This window comes from Ricinus communis, chromosome 6, assembly GCF_019578655.1.
Source record: "Ricinus communis isolate WT05 ecotype wild-type chromosome 6, ASM1957865v1, whole genome shotgun sequence".
Lineage (NCBI taxonomy): Eukaryota > Viridiplantae > Streptophyta > Magnoliopsida > Malpighiales > Euphorbiaceae > Ricinus > Ricinus communis.
In genome coordinates this window covers 8,493,765-8,519,009 of record NC_063261.1, presented here as the reverse complement: position 1 = coordinate 8,519,009, position 25,245 = coordinate 8,493,765, and the positions used below count along the sequence as shown (strand labels likewise).

General features: G+C 34.4%; 1 protein-coding gene and 1 pseudogene across 1 annotated transcript; one reads left to right on the top strand and one right to left on the bottom strand.

Moving 5' to 3' along the window:
• Positions 1 to 2,352: 2,352 nt before the first annotated feature.
• On the bottom strand, positions 2,353 to 12,159 carry LOC112533714 (annotated as a pseudogene).
• A 1,489-nt stretch (positions 12,160 to 13,648) lies between these two features.
• On the top strand, positions 13,649 to 20,215 carry LOC8289188 (probable disease resistance RPP8-like protein 2). The gene is made up of 2 exons (XM_002512119.4): positions 13,649 to 14,962; positions 18,279 to 20,215. Exons 1-2 carry the CDS (start codon positions 13,978 to 13,980, stop codon positions 19,718 to 19,720), a joined length of 2,427 nt encoding a protein of 808 aa, XP_002512165.2. The 5' UTR covers positions 13,649 to 13,977; the 3' UTR covers positions 19,721 to 20,215.
• The last annotated feature ends 5,030 nt before the right edge of the window (positions 20,216 to 25,245 follow it).

Sequence of the window (25,245 nt, the reverse complement as noted above, 5' to 3'; positions counted from 1 at the left end):
AGTAATAATTTAATTCAGTATATTTGATGAATACTTCTTCAATTCTCCTCTTCATGAAAGGAATAGATATCAACTTTCTTTTCCTCATTTTCTTCCTTTTCCTTTCTTTTTTTGTTTCATTCTTTTTCTTTTTTTGTTTGTTTTGTCTCTATTTCTTTTGTCTCTGTTTCATTTGTACCATGCAACACTTCCTTTCTTGTCTTAACAAGGGTAGAAAAATAGAGGTAGCAAAGAAAAGGTCTTGGGTTAAACAACATGTGTTAAAAACAAGAGAAAAGAAAATAGGCTCAAAGTGGCTGACTAAAAGAAAAATCAACAAGGTAGGTCTTTTAAGAGTCTAAGAATAGGCTAATCCTAATTGCCCTTATCATATTAAAGCATCAATCCAAAAATGTGGTCCCAACATGAATTCAGAAGTAAGTTCTAGAATAAAAGTGGCTGACTAAAAGGAAAATCAACAAGGTAGGTCTTTTAAGAGTCTAAGAATAGGTTAATCCTAATTGTCCTTATCATATTAAAGTATCAATCCAAAAATGTGGTCTTCACATGAATTTAGAAGCAAGTTCTAGAAAAAAAATGGCCGACTAAAAGGAAAATCAACAAGGTAGGTCTTTTAAGAGTCTAAGAATAGGTTAATCCTAATTGCCTTTATCATATTAAAGCATCAATCCAAAAACGTGGTCTCAACATGAATTCAGAAGAAAGTTCTAGAATAATCATACTAGTTTGATAACATTCATAAAAAACAATCAGAGCAAAATATAATGAACTGTTCTAAGGCTCACAAGCTCACTTGAATGTTTACATTTGTATCAAGTCTTGTGCATTTTTCAATCAATAAACTAATGAGATACCTTCAGATAGTTTTAAAGAAACACTAATCATGCTTATCCCCTTTCATGCATTGAAATTCAAACCAAAAATGTATTTCTAACTTACATGGTATTCCAGGTTATCAAAATAAAACTCAAGGTTGCAAAAGAAAAAGTAGCACATATGAATTAAAGCATACCTAATTGTAAGCATAAAAAGATGTTTTCAAAAAGAGATCATGTGATTATCCTCCCCCACACCTATACTATACATTGTCCTCGATGTATCAAAAAGAAAATGGCTCTCAAAATAAATGAAAAGAGATGTGGTACTCCCCTGTTCTATGAGCCACTTGGATGGAGTAGTCTATGGTGATGGTGGGCAGGGGGGCTGAACTCCCCAGTGTTTCATCAAGGCTTCTAAATTTCTCTCCATCTTTGAAATTTTTCGTTCCACCTTGTCCAATCGAGCTTCAAAATCTGGTCCAGTGGAATCCTCTAGATCACGAAGACTACTCATTGGGCAAGATCGTTTCCTAGATCTTAGAGGATCACCTTGACCGTGCGGAGAAGGCTTTTGGAAAGAGTACACCCCATTATGCTCCACAATCATCAAGCAGGCAATGTCCAATGGTTCCATCTCATAAGCAATATGTAAGTTAGTATTATTGAGATCAAGCAATTGAAGGCGAACAACCAAATGAGTAATTAAAAAGCCTAAACATAAATGCTTTTTACAAGTCAGCATAAATTTGAACTGTGAAGCCAACCAAAAACCCAAATTGATGTGTTATTATGCAACATGGACCAAATAAAATAATGTTCAGCTTTTGTACATACATTTGCTGTGTCTTTTCTGCCAGAAAAGCTGAATGCTAAAAATCGTTGCATGTAAACCCATTCAGGTTTATTAAGATACCCACCTTTGGAGTTGTTAGGATCGTAATGCATTGGGTCAGAAGACATGGTCTTCCAAAGTTTTGCCTGATCAAAATTATCAACAAAATCTAAGGCAGAGCTCCTGTATTGATTGTTTAGAGAAAATTCAGTGTCAATAAATCCTAGGGCCAAATTGAATTCAGTGATGGATTGCTTAAATTCATTGCCTATGAGTCGATATTTCACAACTCCAGGACTATCAAATGTGAAATTCTCTGGTGTTTCAAACTGAAAGGTTGTGTAGAATTCTCTAATCAATTCAACAAATGTGGGGTATCTAACAGTCACTAAGGTTTTCCACCACATACTAGCTATCAAAGGATCAAAATCTTGTTTTATATCCAGTTTTTCAAGAGAATGAGTGTCGACATACTTACCTGGGTAAATTGCTCGCATTCGTACATCAGCGTACCTGTCCTTCCGGGCTTTGGTAGTGAATTTCAAAAATCCAGTCAGTTTGTCTTCCGATGGTGGTAGGACAGCTTTCCCTTTCCCTAGGCGAGTTCGCCTAAATGTGTTTTTCGTTAGGCGGTTCTTTGTTATTTCCGGATGAACTCTTACGTGGGCTGTGGTTTTATCGATGTTGGGCGAGACTATCGCATTAGACTCTTGAGGTACTGTTGTCGTTTCCGTAGGTGGATCTACTTTGTTACGGTAGGGTTAAGGAACGGTAGTCGTGTCTGAAGGGTAGTCTGCTTTGCTATGTTTTGGTTGAGGTATGGCAGTCGTGTCGCCGGGATTGGAGGATGTCCCTTTACTTCGCCGACGGGTGGAGGTTCTCTTTCGAGCGGTAGTCTTAAGGCGTACCATGATCGGTGGATGTTTGTGTTCGGGCGGAGGAGGCAGAAGTGAATAGTGGCTGTTGCTGCAAAGAAAAAACAAAGGGAAGCAATAGTGATTGTTGGGAAACCTTCTCACTGTCTCTTTCTTTTTCTTTCTTTTTTCTTTCTTTTTTTTTTGAAATAAAAAACAATAAAATAAAATAAAATAAATAATAATAAATGGACAGAAGATTGTGTGAAGTAAGGCGTGGTCACGCCTTGTAAAGAGCGAGCTTCTGTAAAAAAATGAAATGTATGTCAAAACAGAATAGAAGATGATGTGAAATAAGGCGTGGTCATGCCTTATAAGAAGGTAGCTCTTGTAAAAAAAAATGAAGTCAAAACAGAAGATGGCTTGAAACAAGGCGTGGTCACGCCTTATAAGAAGCGAGCTTCTGTAATCTTGAGGTGCAGTTTTTCAAAATGAAATAGAAGACAGCTTGAAACAAGGCGTGGTCACGCCTTATAAGAAGCGAGCTTCTATAATCTTGAGGTGCAGTTTTTCAAAACGAAACAGAAGACGGCTTGAAACAAGGCGTGGTCACGCCTTATAAGAAGCGAGCTTCTGTAATCTTGAGGTGCATTTTTTCAAAACAAAACAGAAGACGGCTTGAAACAAGGTGTGGTCATGCCTTGTAAGAAGTGAGCTTCTGTAAAAGTAATAGCATATTTTTTTTTTATATATATAAAACAGAACAGAAGATGTTTGGGAACAAGGCGTGGTCACGCCTTATCCAGATTTGCCTCCTGCCAAAAAAATTTGAACTTCATTAAAAAAAAAGAATATTAGAAAATAAAATAAATTAAGTGAAAGAAAAGAAAATAAAAAGTATAAAAAATAAAGAAAACATTTAGGTTGCCTCCCAATAGCGCAATTCGTTTAACATCGTTTTGCTCGACGGAGTGAGGAAACGTTTCAGTCATCCAGATAAGTAGGGTAATCCAGGGGAAAATTATCGAGACATTGAACAATTTCACCCTCTTGGAGGATTTTCAATCTATGACCATTTACTTTGAAGATTTTATTCAAATCCAAGCTTTTAATTTCCACTGCACCATAGGAGAACACATTAGTAACAACAAATGGACCGAGCCATCGAGAACGAAACTTACCAGGCATAAGCTTCAATCGAGAATTATATAACAATACTTTTTGACAAATCTTAAATTGTTTCCTAATAAGAATATTGTCGTGGAGTAATTTGGACTTCTCTTTGTAAATTCTTGAATTCTCATAGGCATATAATCACAACTCCTCTAATTCTTGCAATTGTAGTAGCCTTGACATTCCAGCTTTATCCATGTTCATGTTGCATTGCCAAACTGCCCAATAGGCCTTATGCTCAATTTCTACCGGCAAGTGACATGCTTTTCCGAAGTCTATCCGATAAGGGGACATTCCTATGGGAGTTTTGTAAGTTGTGCGGTATGCCCAAAGAGCATCATCTAAACGAAGGCTCCAATCCTTTTTTCCTGGATTCACAATTTTTTCCAAGATGGATTTAACTTCTCTATTGGAAACTTCGGCTTGTCCATTGGTTTGAGGATGATATGCGGTGGCTGTTCTGTGATTTACTCTGTACTTCTTCATCAAAGCTGTAACCGATCTATTGCAAAAATGAGTTCCTTGGTCACTGACGATTGCGCTTGGAATTCCAAACCTGTTAAAGATGTTAGCCTTGATAAAACCTACAACAGCTTGAGAAGCATCAGTTCTGGTGGCTTTAGCTTCCACCCATTTTGATACATAATCTACAGCCAAAAGTATATATGAAAAACCACAAGAAGAGGGTAGAGGACCCATAAAATCGATCCCCCACTTTTTGACATCTCTCACAACTTTTGCAAAATTGATATGCATCTTTAAACAAAGTTTCCTAATATAAACCACAATCTAAGATTTTCCTAGCGGTTTGTCTAGGTCCAAAGTGTCCTCCACATGCATAATCATGGCTAAAGGTTAAAATAGATTGGAATTCATTTTCAGGCACACATCTCCTAATCACTTGATTGGAACAAAATTTCCTTAAGAAGGGCTCATCCCAAGCATAATACTTAGACTCACTCTTTATCTTTGCCTTCCTAGACTTACTAAGACAATAAGGTAGATTTCTTGTGACTAAGTAATTTACCATGTCTGCGTACCAAGGAATCATACCCTTGAGTTGGAACAAATGTTCATCAGGAAAGTTGTCATAGAAAGGTAGGTCATCTTCTTCCCTTATCAATCTACTCAAATGGTCCGCAACCAAATTTTCCACTCCTTTTCTATCTTTGATGTTCAAGTTAAATTCTTGAAGAAGCAAAATCCACCAAATTAGCCTTGGTTTTGATTCTTTCTTTGCTAAAAGATACTTCAAAGCTGCATGATCAGAATACACAATAACTTTAGAACCAAGCACATAAGATCAAAATTTATCCAAAGCAAAGACAATTGATAAAAGCTCCTTTTCTGTCGTGGAGTAATTGCATTGTGCGGAATTTAACGTCTTGGAAGCATAATAGATGACATGACTTTTCTTCTCAATCCGCTACCCTAGAACTGCTCCCACTGCATAATTGCTTGCATCGCACATGATTTCAAAAGGTAAATCCCATCTAGGTAGTTGAATAATAGGCATGCTTGTTAACAAATCTTTGAGTTTTACAAACGCCTCTCTGCATTCTTTCCCAAACTTGAATTGAACTTCTTTTTGCAGTAAATTTGTCAATGGCAAAGTGATCTTGGAGAAATCCTTGATAAATCTATGATAAAATCTGCATGTCCTAGAAAAGAATGCACTTCCCTAACATTGGTAGGGTATGGTAAGTTTGTAATTATGTCTACTTTTGCCTTATCAGCCTCTATACCCTTAGAGGAGACCACATGCCCTAAAACAATGCCTTGGGTGACCATAAAATGACATTTCTTGTAATTGAAAACCAAGTTTGTCTCTACACATCTCCTTAAAACTTTGGTTAAATTTTCTAAGCATTCATCAAATGAATCCCCATACACAAGTAAAGTCATCCATAAACACTTCAATGCATTTCTCAATATATTTAGAAAAAATACTCATCCTGCATCTTTGGAACGTACCTGGAGCATTATAGAGGCCAAAAGGCATTCGCCTATAAGCATAGGTTCCAAAAGGACAAGTGAATGTTGTTTTTTCTTGATCTTCCTGTGCGATAGGAATTTGATAGAATCCTGAAAAGCCATCAAGAAAATAAAAGAAAGATTTGCCCGCCAATCGTTCTAACATTTGATCAATGAAAGGTAGGGGAAAATGATCTTTTCTAGTTACTTAATTAAGCTTCCTAAAATCTATACACATTCTCCAACCATTTTGCACATGCATTGGTACAAGTTCATTGTTTAAATTCCTTACCATAGTCATTCCAGTTTTCTTGGGGATAACATGAATTGGACTTACCCATTTGCTATCTGAGATTGGGTAGATTATACTTACATCTAACAGCTTGAGTATCTCTTTCATGACAACTTCTTTCATGGTTGGGTTTAGTCTCCTTTGTGATTCCCTTGATGGTTTAGCATCATCCTCTAGCAAATTCCTGTGCATGCAAATTGATGGACTAATGCCTTTTATGTCAGCCAACGTCCAACCAATTGCAACCTTGTATTCCTTCAAAGCTCCAATCAATCTTCCTTCTTGTTTCATTGTTAGTCCTTTTGAGATGATAACAGACAATGTTTCCTTATCACCTAAATATACGTATTTTAGGTGATCCAGTAAGGCTTTCAGCTCTAATTTTGGTGCCTGCATAATTGAAGGTAACATCTTGTCATTAGTATTAGAGATTTCAGTATTGAGATTTGTGGGTTCAGATATTGTTGTTGAGAATAATTCTTCTTCACCAATCTCATAATCATTTCCTTCAAAATTAGAATTTTCATATAATTCCTGCTCATCACCAACACTTTCTTCTGCAAAAACTTCTTGCACAATTTGATCAATTCCATCAATATGGCAAAGAGAATGTACATCATTAGGGTATTTAATTGCATTGAAAATATTAAATTTAACAATCTCTCCATCAAATTCTACGGAGAGAGTACCCTCATCTACATTAATCTTTATCTTGGCAGTTTTCATGAATGGCCGTCCTAACAAAATCGAAGCTGATTTTGATGAAGAATTACCATCCATTTCCAAAATGTAAAAGTTGACAGGAAATATGAGCTCATTAACCTACACCAAAACATCTTCAACAACTCCAAGGGGATGAATAAAAGAACGATCAGCTAATTGAATCACTACACCAGTTTTTTGCAAGTCATTTAGTTTTAAATATTGATAAATAGAAAATGGCATGACATTAATAGAAGCTCCCAAATCTAATATGGCACGCTCAATTTTAGTATTACCAATAACACAAGGTAATGAAAACATACCTGGATCTTTGCATTTTTTTAGCATATTCTTTTGCAAGATTGCCGACACATTCCTACTTACCACTACTTTCTCCTTTTCCTTCATTCTTCTTTTGCTGGTGCACAATTCCTTCAAGAATTTTTCATATTTAGGAATTTATTTGATAGCATCCAATAGTGGGATATTTATCTCTACCTTCCTAAATGTATCCAAGATCTCCTTTTCTTGCTCATCTTCTTTTGGTTTTGCTAATCTGCTAGGAAAATGAGGCAATGGAGTATGAGATGAAAGAGATAGGGGAGGATCAAATTTTACCCTACGTGATGCTTTGGAAGAAGCTTCTTCTTCACTTTTCTTGCTAAGTTCACTTTCCTTAAGTGGAATCGAGCCTGAATGAATCTCCTTTCCACTTCTTAGAGAAATTGCACTAACATTCTCCTTTGGATTTATTTTTGGTTGTGAAGGTAGTTTTCCAGAATTTTGGGCTTCCAATTTACTAACTGACGTAGCCAATTGAGTTATTTGATTGCCTAAATTCTGAATGCTTGACCTTGTTTCCTGTCAAAATTAAAGATTATTGTTAGCAAGATTTTTAACAATATCTTCCAAGGATATACCTGAAATTTGAAGCTTGAGGTTGTCTATTGAAATTCTAGGAAGGATACTTTTGTTGTCCTCCTTGGTTCCCATAGCTCAAATTCGGGTGATCTCTCCATCCAGGATTATAATGATTGGAAAAAGGGTCATACTTCCTTTGAGGTTGACCAGTAAACCGCCTAGAGCATTAGCCTCTTGTATAGAGTCTTGTTGCAACGTTGGGCACATATCGATAGGATGTCCTTGGACCGAACATATTTCACAAACTTTTGCCATTTGCAATTGCCCTACAGCCATTTGACGAACTAAAGCAGTTAAATCAGAAATTTGATTTTCAAGATTTTTAGTGCTTACCTCATTAACTCGCCTTGTAGCTCCATCAGCCCTTGTACCAAATTGCTGAGAATTCTCAGCCATGTTTGAAATCAATTGCTTGGCTTCTTCAGGTGTCTTGTCTACCAAAGCTCCACCACTTGCTGTATCAATCATGCTCCTATTCAATGGCAATAATCCTTCATAGGAGTATTGGATTAGGAGTTGCGGAGAGATTTGATAATGTGGGCATTTAGCACACAGTTGCTTGAACCTTTCCCAATATTCATACAATGTTTCTCCAGTGAACTGTGTTATTCCACAAATTTCTTTCCTGATATTGGTAGCTCTTGTTGCAGGGAAGAACTTGTCTAAGAACAATCTTTTCATCTCATTCCATGTTGTTATTGAGCCGGAGGGTAGATAATAGAGCCAATCTTTTGCTTTATCCTTCAAAGAAAATGGAAAAGCTCTAAGATTTATTTGCTCTTCTGTCACACCATGTGGCTTCATTCCGGAGCATACAATATGGAATTCTTTCAAATGTTTATGAGGATCTTCACCTGCACATCCACGAAAAGAAGGGAGTAAGTGAATTAAACCGGATTTTAATTCGAAATCAACTGCAATATTGAGAAATGTAATGCATAAAGGTTGTTGATTTAAATCCAGTGCAGCTAGCTCTTTGAGAGGTCTGTACGCCATGTTTTCTGTAACTTCTTGAAAAATAGACTTGTCACCAATAGCCAAATCTATTTCCAACTCCTCTATGAGACAACTTTTTCTTTGTCTAGTCTCCTTTCTTAATCGACGCGTTGTCTTCTCAATTTCAGGATTAAACTGCAAATCAATATCTTGAGAAGAACGAGTCATAAACAAATAAATTAATCAATGAGAAACTTAAAATAGGTTCCCCGGCAATAGCGCCAAATTTGAACAGGTTGTCAAAGCCCTTCAAAATAAATTACTGATTTTCTTAAACTAACTTGTAGAAATAGTGAAATCAGGTCGAATCCCAAGGGAACCAATGTGGATAGCTTCTCAAAGTAAAATAAAAAGGGGGAATTTTGAATGTTTGAATCAAAATTATAAATAAGCAGAAAATAATGAAGGCTGAATATTAAAGTAAATAAAAATCAATCTTAACAAATTTCCAATTCAAGAGTGCTAATTCCATCCAATTGTAATCATGATCATAGGCTAAAATATCAATTCTTCTATTCAAGTACTTAGTCTACTTATTCGAAAGAGCCGTAATAAGTATAATTCTCCTAATATAATTGACTCAAACCCAACATCCAAATCAAAACTCACCATTAGTCAACTGGGCATGATAACGTTCCATATAAACGTAATGATAGCATTAAGAATAATGAGAATGACTAAACCAACATTAATTAATTGAGATAACTATAATTGAATTAACCTTGTTTCTTTATTTTCCTAGAGCCTATCATGCAAGCTATGTAATTTGAATAAGCTGTAATCACACACACACGAGTCAGCTCCTTGCTACTTGTGTCAATCGTTCATGACAATTACGGATCACAAACTCAAAGTTTAGCAATAGAAAAATCAATATCAAAGTTGAGCCGTCAGTTCAATCAATATCAATAATTCATAAATAATAAGAACAAGAAATAAAGAATACTTGAATTAAAGAAGAATTCTGTTAAGCATAAAGCCTCACAAAATGACAATTGGAATTTATTCACTCTTGAATTAGAAACTAAAAACTTAGCCACTCATAGTGGAGTAAGAATTCATAAGAATTGTAGAGAATAGGAGAAGAATAAGAATATGAATGAATAAAAGTACTTCCAGCCGTCCTTATATAGGAAGTAGAACCCTAAACCCTAATAGTAGAATTCTTATCAAAAAAAAATATGCTTCCTATTTAATCTTATCCCTATAAGGAAGGATAAGATTAAGAGTGATCTAAATAAATTAAAACTCTAAATACATGGAAGAAAGTTCTATTAATCTAATACTTCTAAAAATAAAGGAAATTAATTAGGGATAGGTCCACCACAAATTAATCTCTAAAAATTTCGAAGCTTATGGGACACAAGGCGTGGTCACGCCTTGTTGACAATAGTCTTCTGCACAGATTTCTGCAGAGCTCATGGGCTGTAAAGCATGGTCACACCTTGTCGACAGTGATCTTCTGTGCAGATTTCTGCACTTCCTCCAAAAGACTTGGTTTTTGACAAATGATGACTTAAAACATGTCTTTAGGATGGATTTTACTCCATCCTTGATATTTCATCACATAAGTCAGAATAAACAGAATTTCCATAATTAAGTACATTATTTAACCAAATCGCAAGGGAATTAAACACAATAAATATAACTATTTGTGACCTATCATAGAGCTGGGAGGAAACACAAGCATATTGTTGAAACTGGCCTGACTTTGTTAGCTCAAGCTCAAATGCCACTCAAATATTAAGTAGAAGCCTTCCAAACCTCTGTCTATTTGATCAACAGACTCCCTACACCTACCTTAAAAGGTCAAACACTACTAGCCATTATGTTTAAAAGACAACCTGACTATCAAACACTAAAAACTTTTAGTTGTAGTTGTTTTCCTTGTCTCAAGCCTTATCAAAGTCACAAGTTTCAATTTCACACAATAAAGTGTGTATTCTCAGGGTATAATGGTATTCACCCAAAGGCTATAAATGCATCAGCGCAACTGGCAGAATATATATTACTAGACATATTATCTTTATTGAGCTGGAATCTCCTTTGATAAATGGTTTTCTTAATACTAAAGCTCTTAAAAATCTTACCAGCATCAGCACACTTTATTGGTTTCCCACCTTTCCTTCAAATCAACCTTCCTCATATGTCACTACTTCATCCCACACTCTTACTCCCTCAGTTGGTGCTGCATCATCTCAGGCTTCCCCAAGGTCAATATCTTATGCTGCTGAGTTCTCTTCACCTCACTCCATGTATTAGTTTCAATAAGAATATGGGCCCAAAAGAGTGTTTGATGAAAGGGGAAAGATTGGGGACATGCAGTCTATAAGGGAACATGAACATGAACATGTTGTTGCTCCTAATGAACCTAGTCAAATAGCAGAAAGTCACTCACCAACTCCTAAACCTAGAACTACTCTTGAATTTGGCCATAATAATTGCAAAGGCACCATGTGTTCACCAGGTCCAAGCTTGGAGTATTTAAACCTAAGAAGCTCCTTGCATATTACCAAATGCTAGCTGCCTCTAGTTTTATGCCTATGGAGCCAACATCCATTAGAGAAGCTATAAGCTCGAAGCCCTGGCTAAATGCCATGAAAGAAGAAATAAATGCACTAGTAAGAAATAAGACTTAGGACTTGGTGCCATATTCTCTATCATGTAACTTAGTGGGCAATAAATAGGTCTCCAAAGCAAAGTTCAATAAGGATGGAACTTTTCAAAGATGTAAAGCCAAGTTAGTGGCAAAAGGATTTACATAGACTCTAGGAATTGATTTTTATGAGACTTTTAGTCCTGTCATTAAAGCCTCTACTATGAGAATAATTCTCACTATTGTTTTCTCAAGAAATTGGATTGTTAGGTAGCTTGACATTAATAATGCATTCTTGAATGGAAGATTACAAGAGGTAGTGTATATCCAGCAACCTAGTGGATTCATTGAGAAGCTTAAACCTAATCATGTATGTAGATTAAACAAGGGCTTGTATTGCTTGAAATAGGCACCAAGGGCCTAGTACGAAAAACTAAGAGAAACTCTAGTCAAGTAGGGTTTTAAAAACTCCAAGTATGGTACCTCTGGACAACATCCGAGCGATTGCCTTCGCGGATCCAGAAACACTCACAAGGGGCACAATAAGAATAAGACCAATAGAGACTTTGTAAGAGACGATTTGAGCTGCAGATCGTAATGCTCCTAGAAAAGCATATTTCGAATATAGAGGGATCTTTTTGAGATTGGATGCAGTTACTAATTCATGATGTGCAATGTACAAAATGAAAATTTCATTCTCGATTCTACAAGAATTTTTATGAAAGCCTTTCATTTGCTTCTCTTTGATGGATTATACAAAAGAGATAAAAATAACTAGGTATATTATGTGATTTGCCTTTAATAAAAATACTTATTTCCCCCTTTAACCAGTATACCTTCTTGGCTAGAAGGTATGCAGCGATGCATCTCTCCTTGGTGCAATCATCGAAGACCAAAAGCGTGGCCTCATTTAAGCCAGCGATAATAGTCTTGGGACCTTCAAAGATCCCACATGCCATGAAGTCGACACTGAGCGCATGGCCCTTTATTCGTGCGTGCATCTTCGAGTAATCGGGGGAGACGACGAGATCATAGACGAGGCGACTTTCTATCTCTTACGCCGTGGTCTGTCTTACCTTTCCATGCTCGTACAACCAAGGGATCCCCGAGGCATCTTTCTCGCTCAGCCCCTTCTCTTTCGGGCCTATCTATGACTGAGGTACCTATGCATTTCGAAATCGAGAAATTTCTACAGGAGCACGCTCGACACACATGTTTTGGCCTTGTGTGTCCATAACTAAAAATAGGTGTCCTCACCAGGAATGAAATATATTAGTATTATACTGTAACCCTACCTTATAATGGATGACATAATTGTTACATGTAGTAGCTCAAGTTCAGTGCAGCAATTTATTAAAAGACTACACAACCTATTTACTCTTAAAGATATAGGATAGCTTCATCACTTCTTAGGTGTTGAAGTTAAGAGAGATGAGACAAGGATGTATTTGACACGAACAAGGTATATAGAAGAAATTTTGAAAAAGGCAGAAATGAGTAACATTAAAGCATGTCCAACTCCAGCAATTACAAGGAAGCAGTTAAATGATGGTGAAAGTGAGTCTCTCAAGAATCCTATATATTGAGGAGTACTATTGTTAGTCCTCAATATTTGTGTAATCCAGACCAGATATTGCCTACATTATGAACAAACTCAGTCAACATATTCAACATCCCACAATTGTGGATTAATAAAAGATTAAGAGAATCCAAAGATACCTTTAGGGAACTAAAGAAATGGGGCTTCATATCAAATCTTACAGTAGACAACTGATTCTGCAAGCCTTTTCTGATGCTGACTGGGCATGTAGCAAAGATGACAAAAAGTCAACAATGGGTATTATTTTTATCTAGTTGATACTCTAGTGTCATGGTCCTCAAAGAAACAATCTATAGTCTTCCTCTCTAGTGTAGAATTTGAATACAGGGCATTGTCTAGAGTAGGTTATGCAATTTCCTAAACAGAAAGTCTCTTACAAGAGCTAAATCTTATGTGCAAAACAATACTAATTATTTGGTGTGACAACATGAGTGCAGGCTCACTTGCACTCAATCCTGTTTATCATGCTAGAACAAAGCACATCGAAATTGATGCTCACTTTATGAGGGAGAAAGTTCTCGCTAAGCAACTTGAAGTGAGGTATGTTCCCTCTCATGATCAAGTAGCAGATTGTTTGACGAAATCTCTCTCACACAATCACTTTCGATACTTAAGGAGCAAACTTGGTATGGTTCAAAGACCCTTAATACTCTCAAGTTTAAAAGGGAGTGTTGGAGCAGTAAAAGACAAATACCAAGAGCAAACTGCAGGTTGTTCCCCCTTATAGTAAATATAGACAAGACATTACTTTAATGGCATGATGTAATAACTTTCTACTAGCAATTACTGGGCTTATGATCCTATGCTGATACTCTAGCCCTTTATCCATGTACAAATGTTTTGTTTTGATTGGTTGTAGCTTAGGGCAACCATTACATGTATTCGTTATAAATAGAAAAGTCATGCCTCAGCTGTTTTAATGAGCTGAGACTTATCTCATAGATCCTTTCCCTTCTAGTTAATTTTTCCACTATTAGTCCTCTTTGCTAAAGCCTGGAGATTTGCTAATTACAACAAGAGATTTTGCCATTTATCAACTCAAGCTTTTCATTGCCACCAAACTCTAAGGTCAACACATGGAGAAGAACCCAAGCCCTTGTTAGTTCTGTACTTTGAGAGTAGCAAACCTTAGAGAGCATAACACAGTAGTTGGAGGACAAATCAGACCATCTCCATCACCTAATCAGCACCATTTGTGAACCTAAAAGAAAAGGCAAGAATGGTAGATGCCGCTGTGTCTTTCTGTTTGGAAAGAATTGCTGATTTTCTCTTAGACGAAACTCAATCCCTAATCAACGTCCACGAAAATGTCGAAGAGATGAAGACTGAACTAGAATTACTGCAGGCCTTCTTGAAGGACGCAGAAGCAAAAGAAGATTATGATGAAAGAGTACGGCTATGTAATTCAATGATTAAAGATGTTGTTTGTGATGCTGAGGACTGTATCGAGACTTTTGCATTGGAGAGACAATCAACGATTGGCGGTAACATCAATCCAATATTGCGGTACAAGCTCAAATCAGATGTGGACGCACTCACTTTACGGATTTCCAAGTTGAAAAAGAACTTAGAAAATTACGGGGTAAACAATTTAGTCGGGATGGTGAAATCATCTGATCCTAATAGAAGACAGTTGCTGAAAAGTTATTCTCATATTCCCGAACTTGATGTTGTTGGATTGGAGAAAGACACTGATAATTTGGTAGAGAAATTGGTGAGCAATTCAAATGAATGCCCAGTAGTTTCCATATGCGGGATGGGCGGTTTGGGAAAAACTACACTCGCAAAACAGGTATACCATCATCTCTCAGTGAAAAACCACTTTACATTCTGCATATGGGTATATGTATCTCAAGAATGTAAGAAACGGGAAATTTGGGAAAAGATTTTATTTAAACTTACTTCTCCTGATAAAAAGAAGAGAGAGGAGATTGCGGAAATGAAAGATGAGGGGCTAGCTAAGGTGGTTTATGGCCAACTAGGATCGCAAAAGTGTTTGGTTGTACTTGACGACATCTGGGAGATTGCTGATTGGAAATGTCTTAGTCCTGCGTTCCCGCTGCAGACTACTGAAAGCATGATACTACTCACCTCTCGCAGCAAAGAACTAGCGATATCCGTACATTCTAGAGGGTTCGTCTTTGAACCACAAATTCTGGATGAGGCTGATAGCTGGAAACTGTTTCAGAAGAAAATCTCATCAGGTGATCCTCCTTTATCTACCGGATTCGATCAACAAACATTTTTGCATAAACTTTCATAATAATAATGATTATATTTAATATAATTCTTGAAACCAAGCGATTTATCAAAGGATAAAATTATAAATATTTTCCTTTAACTTTTTTATTTTTTTTATTTTGGTTTAAACTATTTTTTATTTAATTAAATGTTAAAATCTGCTAAAATGTTTAATATAATATTTTTAACAATGTTTTATAAGTCTTATTTTGAAAAGTGAATTGGCTTATATATTTTCATTTAAAGCAATATCACATTTTTCCCATCCATTTTGAGCAATATTTTTTTTAAAAATTATTTATTTATTAAAAATTAAAAGAAAAAATAGTAATTTTTAATTAAATGCTCTTTTTTATTTTTAAAATTTTATTGTATTTACCTAAAAAGAATATATATTCTTTCATCTCAAAAAATAATAAAAAAGAAGAAAATATTAAATTTTCTTAAAAAAGATACTTTCTAAAAATAAAGATGAGATTATATATAAAAACTAATGTAATATTTTTAATTTTTTAGTGCTAAAAGAAGTTTAATAAAAGATAGAAAGTAGATAAAAAATAAGAAAAAGAAAAAATAGAAAAAATTGTAAGTAATAATGAGTACGAATATTTAAGTCATTTTATATATAAATTAGTTAAATTATTAGTTTAACATGTAAAATCTGTAAGAGATATCATAATATATATATAATAGTACGTTAAGACACTTAATTAAATAAAAGAATGATTCAAATATTAAAATAAAAAAATTTAAAAATTAAGATATTAAATTTGTAAATTATCCCTTTTCAAGTTTGGCTCTTTTACCATCAATATCTATGAGAAGTGGTTGGTGGACAATTCAAATATATTATAAATGATATATCAAATATATAAAACTTACATATCATTTTTTAGAAGAATCATAAGTGAATTAGATCAAGAGTAGGATTGGTAGGGGTGAGCAAAACCGAATCGAAATCGAAAAAGCAAATCGAATTGATTAGTTCAAGTTGGCTTGAGTATTTCTAAAATTTGGTTCAATATGATTTAAAATTGGTTAAATTGAATGATATCTTAGTTCAGTTCGATTTTTATTTAAAAATCATGATTATTATCGAACCAATTGAAATTTATATATAAGCATATATTATATTTATTTAGGTATTTTAAAAGATAATATATTTAACTATAAAAATATATTTATTCATATATGTTAAAATACTTTTTATCATTTTTTACGTTGAATAAATATTATATTTATATATATATATATATATATATTTATTTACTCAATAAAAATATTTATAGTTTAAATTATAAAAAAATAAGAAATCTCAAGTTTATTTACTGAATCGATTCGAACCTTATGTTCAATTTATAAAATTATAAAATTTGATTATTTGGTTTTGGTCAAAATCGAACCAAAATAACCGTTGCTCATCCTTACAAGTGGATGAAATTTATTTAAATTAGTCGTTTATCTATGCTTTGTATGACCTTTATTTTTATTTTTATTCTAATAATAAAAATCAAATTTATGAAAAAGACTTAATAGATTTTTGACTATAACATTTTAAAAAATAGTAATATAATACATATTTTTAGAGACTTTCTTAAAAGTTTCTAGTATTTTAGATTTTATTAGTCTAATAATGCAAAATCTTTAAAATATATAATTAGTTTTAGTATTATATAAATTAATATTGTAAATATAATTGATATTGTAAAGATTATAAATTATTATATAATTAGAGAATTAAATTATTAGTTAAAATAATATTAAAAATATAATTTCAAATCTTATTTTCTAGTATTAGGATTATTGTCTAATTAAGAAACTAATTTATTAGTTAATATAATATTAAAAATATAATTGTACTTTTATTTTCTATAATTAGAATTTTTGTTTAATTAGAATGTAACTTCTTAATTAATAAATTAATAAAAAAATTATAAAATTAAACATAAGCTTTTCATGTGTCAAAAATAAGTACACGTATTAAAATAAAAATCTTCAAAATAGTAAGACATGTCACAAAAGTTTTATGTCTCAGAATTTAAAAAAATATATATATATATATATATATATATATTTATTTATATAGATAATTAGAAAACTAACTTATTAATTAATATAATATTAAAAAGATAATTTGAAATGTTATATTTTGAAATTAGAATCATTTTATAAATAGAAAACTAATTTATTAATAAGATAATATTAAAAGTAAAATTATAATGCTATTTTCTAGAATCAAAATATTATTTAATTAGAACAATAAAATTACACATAAGTTTAAATCTCATATGTCAAAATTAAGTATATATATCAAAATAAAAATCTTCAAAATAGTAAGATATATCAAAAAAATTATATGTCTCAGAATGTATATGGATAATCAGGAAGCTAACTTATTAATTAGTATAATATTAAAAATATGATATAAAATATTATTTTTTTTAGAATTAGAATCATTGTCTAATTAGGAACTAATTTATTGATTAAGATAATATTAAAAGTAAAGTTATAAGGCTATTTTCTAGAATGAATATTTAATTAATAAATTAATTAAAAAAATCACAAGTTTAAATTTCATGTATCAAAAATAAATATAGATGTTAACATAAAAATTTATAATACAACAACACATATGAAAAAAATTTGTATTTCAAAATTATATATATATATATATATATATCCACATTTTAATTCTTCTTGCAAAGTAAAAGTTTGAAACTTATTATTATAATTTAAAATCTTATTTTTCTTAGATAAATAATGATACAAATAGTTACTTAACTTTATATTTAGTTTGATTTTGTAAAATGTCTATTTATTCGTTTCAATTATTTAATTTTAATTTTCCTTAGTTACTACATTAATATGAAATTGATACATTACATTTCTCTTTGTTAATTATTATCTTCTTAGCTACTTATCAATTGAAATCCAATTAAAGTTATGTAATTAAAATTAAGTTATTAAATGCCTAATTAATTTAGAAACAATCAACAGTAAAACAGATTTTCTTTATGAGAAATTAAAATTATATGTATATATATATATAGTATTATGCCTAAAAATATTTAACTCAAAATTTGATATAATGTCTAACTTATTTGGATGTGTTATGAAATTTAACTACATTTATATGCAAGACATTCTTAGCTTCTTCTAATAGTTATATATAAAAAATAGATCATTAGTATAAAAGTGTAAAATAATATGTTCTGTTTTAAGAAAAAATAAAAAATAAAAGTATTTAGAATGAAGTTTTTCGGTACTGTTTATTCACAGATTTAATTGGTGATACGCGCAAGGAAATGCTAGCGGAGGATATGGTAAGGCAGTGTAAAGGTTTGCCATTGGCCATAGTTGTGCTTGTAGGTATTTTGCAGGCAAATGACGATTGGAACGAGGTGCACGAAAATCTAAAATCGCATCTGAAGAGAAGGCAAGATGATAGAGGAGAACTGATTATTGATGTGCTAGCTTTAAGCTATGACTACTTGCCACGGCACTTGAAGCCATGTTTTCTTTATTTAGGCCTTTTCCCATATGACAGTGATATCTCCGTTGAACGAGTAATCAATTTATGGGTAGCTGAAGGCATCATATTATCATCAGTTTTAGAAGAAAATGAAGTACTGGAGGATGTTGCATATCGGTACTTGCTCGAGCTGGTGCAGAGGTACATGGTTCAAGTGGAAAAAAGGGATCCAACTGGAAGAATTGGAATTTGTCATATGCACGATCTGATGCTTGATATGTGTTTGTCAAAGGCTAAAGATAAGGACTTTTTCCGAATTATAAATCTCAATTTTAGAAATAACTCGTTCGTGACAAATGAGGCAATAGCACCTCACAGAATTCGTAGAATTGCTGTTCATTTGAACAACTTCAACGGGAAAGTCAATGTCCAATATTCTTCATACAGGTCAATCCTGGGTTTTTCATTGGATGGAGCTAGTGGCATAAGTCAGCCATTTATAGAATCCATGGTTGATAACTTCAAGTTGCTCAGAGTTTTCGATCTTGAAGGGGTTCAAGGTTTTGCCATACCCAGAAACATAAAAAATCTAATCCATTTACGGCTTCTGAATGTTAATTCTGCTTGGGTTGGGAGGCTTCCATCTATTGGCAATTTTAGATACTTGTTAACCCTGAATCTGGATCCTTATGACTCAGCAGAGGAAATACCTGACGTTATTTGGAAGCTGGAAAGGTTGAGACATTTGTATCTTCCACGACGTTCTGGCGCTAAAACCAAAAGTCTAAGATTGGCTAACCTGAAGGACCTGCAAACATTAGTGAATTTTCCTGCACCAGTTGCTAATTTAGAGGATCTCACCACGTTGCCTAGTCTTCGAAAATTGGTGATACGAATTGCTGATACCATCACCCTCTCGAAACTCAATAAAATTTTCCAGGCACAAGGTCAAGCAAGAAACAAATTTATCCACCTTCGATCCTTGTCTGTATATTGTTCCGGGTGGAATGTCGATATGAAGCCTATACGCTGGAAATATGATCAGATGGATGTTAATTTTGAGCTAGATGGTGCCTTAGAAGATGAAAAGCAAATTGCAGGATGTTGTCCTTGGCTTTGCATATCGAGACAAAAGAGTGAAAGTACAAGCAGCTCGAGCTCTGAAAGGCAAGACATAAATCAAATCATATCGTGTTGCCCTCGACTGTACGTCCTGATGATAAATGGGAATATAGTGTATCAAATTTGAACATAGCATCCAATTTTTCTGTTGAGAAGCATAATAAGAGAAGCTCAATAGCATCACCACGTGAAGAGTGGCACCGGTTCAACCTTCACATAAAAGATAAGCTTCTATTTGGGAGAGCATAATCGAGTTTGATATAATTGAGTGTGATATAATAAATAATGCAATATAATAAAAACTGTAATACAGTAATCATTGCATTGAAATTGATTATGTTTGATAGAGGATGATTGTGTGTGATGTAATTAATTATGCAATGCAAAGTAATCTTTTTATTACAATATATAATATGATTATTAGTAATATTTAAAATAATAATGTTGAAAGGATAGATCTTTAACATAGCGAAATCCTTCTGTCAAGACAGAAAATAGCCTCAAAGAATTTGTACTTTTGGTATAGAGAAGCCTCTGATGCTTAAGTCAGTATTAAAGAAGTACACTGAACTTAGAAAGTGATTACTCTAATTAGAAAGTGTATAAAATCATACTTTGTTAATGATGAGCTTGTAATATATATAGATGACTAATTATTGTCTCTTGATATGCTTTTAAACTCCTCAATTCATCAATAATAGCAAATAATGATGCTTAGTGTAACTCTAGTATTTTTTAAGACTTACTTAAACCGTTTCTCATTTATAAAGTCTCTTTGAAGATCCAAATCCTTCAAGATCTTTACCAGACTTAAACCTATCCCTATCTCGATAGATATGGGATACGTTAAAATTAGATGTCATCATTAGCCCCTGAAAGCTAAGGACACGCTATTCCATAAATATCGGATAAGCTTTTTCGACTTTACTGAAGCCTGCTTATAAGCATTGAATTTCTGAATCTAGATATCAAGAAAATTTCAAAAAATCCAATGCTGAAAATTGTTGTTCTTTCTGAATCTTATGAAAGTATGGAAGGTCGAAGTCTTAGTTAGGTGTAGGCAGTAGTTTCGGGCCAGACCTAGGTGTATCTAGCAACAACGACATTATAAGGCTTTTCAACCTAATTGGAAACATGTTAACTAGTCACGAAGCCTAGCACGGAGAGAGGGAGTCGTCGCCTGGATAAATCACTGGGACACTTTCTAATTGAGTGGCGTACTAGATTCCGTAAGGAAGAATCGCTACATCTACAGATGGATCTGGAAGCCAACTTCCTTAATTGTGTAACCCTACTTTCAATTTTATTAATTAATGGCCTATTCCCTATAAATGAAGCATAGTTATATTCATCACATCATACTATACAACATGTTAGGTCCACCTAATTCTAGCCGGATCCTGCGAGAGGCTAGGGAGGCCAGAGCTAGAGTACCATAGAACCCAGCTGTAGACATACTAGAGCTCAAACTAGGAGATGTACCTGACCCGGCGCGTGCTTTTGCCCCCTCTCCTGGTGCTTCATCTTCATACACTGCCAGCACTTCCATTGCTCGAAAGGTGCTCTTGCAGATTGCTTAGACAGGATTTCAGACCTTCAACAGCAGCACTTTACTGAGTTCAGGCAGTTCCAGTAGGAGACCAGAGTGCAGCTCTAGGGTTTTAACGAGGTACTGCAGTAGCATTTGGAGGGCCTCGAGAGATAGGTTACACAGGCCGATCAGATGGCTGCTCAGCTCCAGCGGATGGCCGATTCCGGCAGGGATGATGGAGTGCAGCGATTCTTTGATGACATGGGTGATATTGACCTGGACCTCAGCGGTTGTTTCTCAGATACGACCCAGCCTCCACCATCTTCAACTGCCACTCAGGACCGTCCACCGACTACTAGCACAGCTCATGCCGAGGACACACCGATTTTCACCCCACCAGCTTCAGTTGCCACTCAGCACCCTCCATTGACTACTAGCATAGCTCCTACCGAGGAAGCACCGATTTTCACTCCACCAGCCTTGGTGGATGATCAGGGCAGTCTCCACTAGATATTCTTTCATTTTTGTGTCTATTTACTTTATTTTTCGTACATTTTATGTACTTGGATATTATTGCTTTTGCTTCTCTTATTTGTACTTCCCATACGGGTTACCCACTTCATTTTACACTCAAAACAGTATGTTTTTCAAGTGTGGGGTGGGTAAACCGTATGTTTCTTTCTCTTTCTTGTGACTTTTGGATGTGTCTGAGATGGCTATCGATGATGATATATATTGTTATGATGTTAGGATACTATATTTTTATGCACTTGAGTTATGATATTTTTAAGCTAATTGACGATTTGATTTTTAGAATTGCAGTTACTTTTCTTTGTTGTTCATTGTCCTTGGAAAATAATTACTGGTGTTTAATATATCAACTCTGTCGGGTTAAACCGGTGTTACTTAATTATTTCTCGAGTTGTCAAATTTTAACTTAGAATGTTGATTATGTCATATGCATGTGTTTCTTAAGTGATGACTCAGTTAATGATGTTGAGAACCAATTGCAATTAATGCCACACTTCAAATGTGAGATTTTGAGCCATTTTAAGCATTCATTATACATATGCTCTTTATATTTCTTGTTTGAGTGTGCATTGTACTTGGCTTTGCTTCTAGAACTTGCCTTGCAATCCTAAGTCTATATGGCCCATATTAGTTAATCAATCACATAATCATGTATTTAATTAACATACAATGAACAAAAAATAAACAAAATAAAGCAGGAAGAAAAATCCTCATTATTACAACCCGCCTACAACTATGATTGCAAAAAGAAAAAAGACTTAAAACTATACAGAGACCGAAAGCACATAAAAAATACAAGAGTCTGGCTTGAACAGCCGATCGGTTCTACATGAAGAGCTGATTGGCTCAACGTAGAGCCAATTGGCTCTATATTGAGTCGATCGACTATAGGGTTCTTGGGTGAGTTTTCATGATTTTCCTTCAATAGCCAGCACAATCTCGCATCCCTAGAGCCAATTTTCACATGCATAGTGTTAAGAATTAATTAGAATAAAATAAAATATATTAAAAACATCTGACATAAAAGTTACAGTAGCAAATCAAAACCCTAAATCTTATAAACTAACAGAAGGCAATAAAAAAAAGAATGATGTTTTAACAGGTACAATTACTTAATCATAATTATAAACATATCTAAATATTAACTCTATAACATATTTCTAATCAAATATAAAACCCTAATTGTCAAACATCAAATCTTAAAGAAAGCCCTAAGTTTTTATTATCAGATTCAAAACCTATTAACATGCACATTAATATGAATCTATTCTAATCATATTTATCAATGATCAAAACCCTAAACATGTTTCTGATGATAAATAATATATAAAGACCACAATAAGGAATGAAAGAATGATTTTTATGATCAATGTGGATGTATGGCGGAAGGAACCCTCAGATTGTCACCGTGGATGTTGGATCTACGAGTCTCAGGCGACGAGGATGGAGTTGAAACAAAGACTGGGTAGGAATTCAGTTCTAGATCTGGCTTTGAGAAATCTTTTGTCGATTAATTTTTTTTCTTCCAAAAATGATCTTTTTCAATGGTTTGTTTCCTAAAATGGTTCTTTATTTGGTGGCTTAGATCTTCTAACGATTGCTATGATTAACAGTGCTTTTCTTTCTTTTTGTTTTTGATTTTCTCTCTATTCCTTCTTTTTTTCAGTGTTTCTTCTATATCAATTTAACTCACAGCTGAATTTTAGTTATTTCTTCCTCTCTAAAATCCTAAACTCCACTTTCTATTTATAGAGGTAGGATTTCAATGGAAACCCTAAAGAAAGCGATAGATTTTTAGGAATATCAATAAATATCTTATTGAACAGAGGAGAGATAAGAAGTTCCAACCAATCTGCTATACTAGCAAAACATTGACTAATGCCCAGGAGCAGTACACCACCATTGAAAATGAGCTTCTAGTTGTTGTTTTTGCATTTGACAAGTCCAGATCTTATTTGATACTATTAAAGACAGCGGTTAACACGGACCATTCCGCACTCAGGTATTTGTTCAGTAAGAATAATGCAAAGTCTAGACTCATTCGTTGGATTCTGTTGTTGTAAGAGTTCGATATTGAGATCAAGGATAAGAAAGGTGCTGAGAACTTGGCAGCAGACCACCTTTCTAGGCTAGAAAACCCGACTTTGGAGGCACTTGATGAGAGGGCGATTGATGACAATTTTCAGGATGAGTTCTTATGCTCAGTTCAGGTTAATTTTGATAACCCTTGGTTTTTTGATTTTGCAAACTATATAGTTGCTAAAGTCCTTCCGAAGGGTACGACATTTTAGCAAAAGAAGACATTCTTTTCTGAATTGAAATACTATATTTGGGAGGACCCTTTCTTGTTCAGAGTTTGTGCAGATCAGGTTATTCAACGATGTGTACATGGGGAGGAGATCCTCCAGATTTTGAGGCATTGCTATGAAGGACTAATGGGAAGTCATCAAGCTATAAATCATATAGCTAGGAAGGTGCTAGACTCTGGATTTTACTAGCCTACGATCTTTAGGGATGCTAGAGCATTTGTTCAAGTTTGTGATGCATGCCAAAGATTATATAACATCTATACTCATGATGAGATGCCCCAAATGAGCATTCAAGCTGTTGAGATTTTTTATGTTTGGGGCATCGAGTTCATGGGACCCTTTCCTTCTTCTTATGGTAACAAATACATCTTGGTTGCCATCGAGTACATCTCAAAGTGGCTAGAAGCGCAAGCTTTTCCCACTGATGATGCTAGGGCAGTTACGAGATTCCTCAAAAGACTGTTTGCTAGGTTCGGGACACCTAGGGCTCTTATTAGTGACAGGGGACTCATTTTTGTAATGCCCAGTTAGAAAAGGTACTTAAACACTATGGTGTATCATATAGGTTTTCTACACCCTATCACACCCAAACTAGTGGGCAAGTGGAGGTTACTAATAGGGGTTTGAAACAAATTTCAGAGAAAACTGTAGGAGTGAGTAGGAAGGATTGGGCGGAGAAGCTAGATGATGCCTTGTGGGCATTTAGGACGGCCTATCATACTTCAACTGGTTTTACACCATATAGGCTAGTTTATAAGAAAGCATTGTGGGTTTTGAAAACTTGCAATTTTGATGTTATTGATGCAGGTAAACATAGATAGTGGCAGCTTAATGAGTTGGATGTGTGGCGTAACCAAGCATATAGGCAACTCCTTAATCTACAAGGAGCATACCAAGAAGTGGCATGACAAGAGGCTAAGGAGCACTAAAGGAGTTCCAAGTTAGGGATAGTGTGTTACTGTATAACTCACGACTCCGACTCTTTCCTGGGAAGCTAAAGAGCTATTGGTTAGGACCATTCACCATCCAGCGAGTTATCCCATATGGCACAGTGGATTTGCACCATCTAGAGAAGGGAAACTTCCAGGTCAATGGGCATAGGTTGAAGCATTACTATGGTGATTCATTGGAGCTCGAGGAGTGAGTCAATCTTGTATTACATCAACAGGAGTAGTTCAAGCATTATGAGTCTAGCTAAATGACTCGGGGAAAAAAGAAGCGATTTTGGGAGGCACTCCAACTTTTATTTTATGTTTTTGACATTTTGATCATTCATTTTGG

Bases quoted from the DNA above. Each gene is read 5' to 3' on its own strand.
- LOC8289188 (XM_002512119.4), top strand. From the start codon at position 13,978: ATGGTAGATGCCGCTGTGTCTTTCTGTTTGGAAAGAATTGCTGATTTT. The intron at 14,963-18,278 runs GTGATCCTCCTT...GTTTATTCACAG, and splicing joins TCAGAAGAAAATCTCATCAG to ATTTAATTGGTGATACGCGC.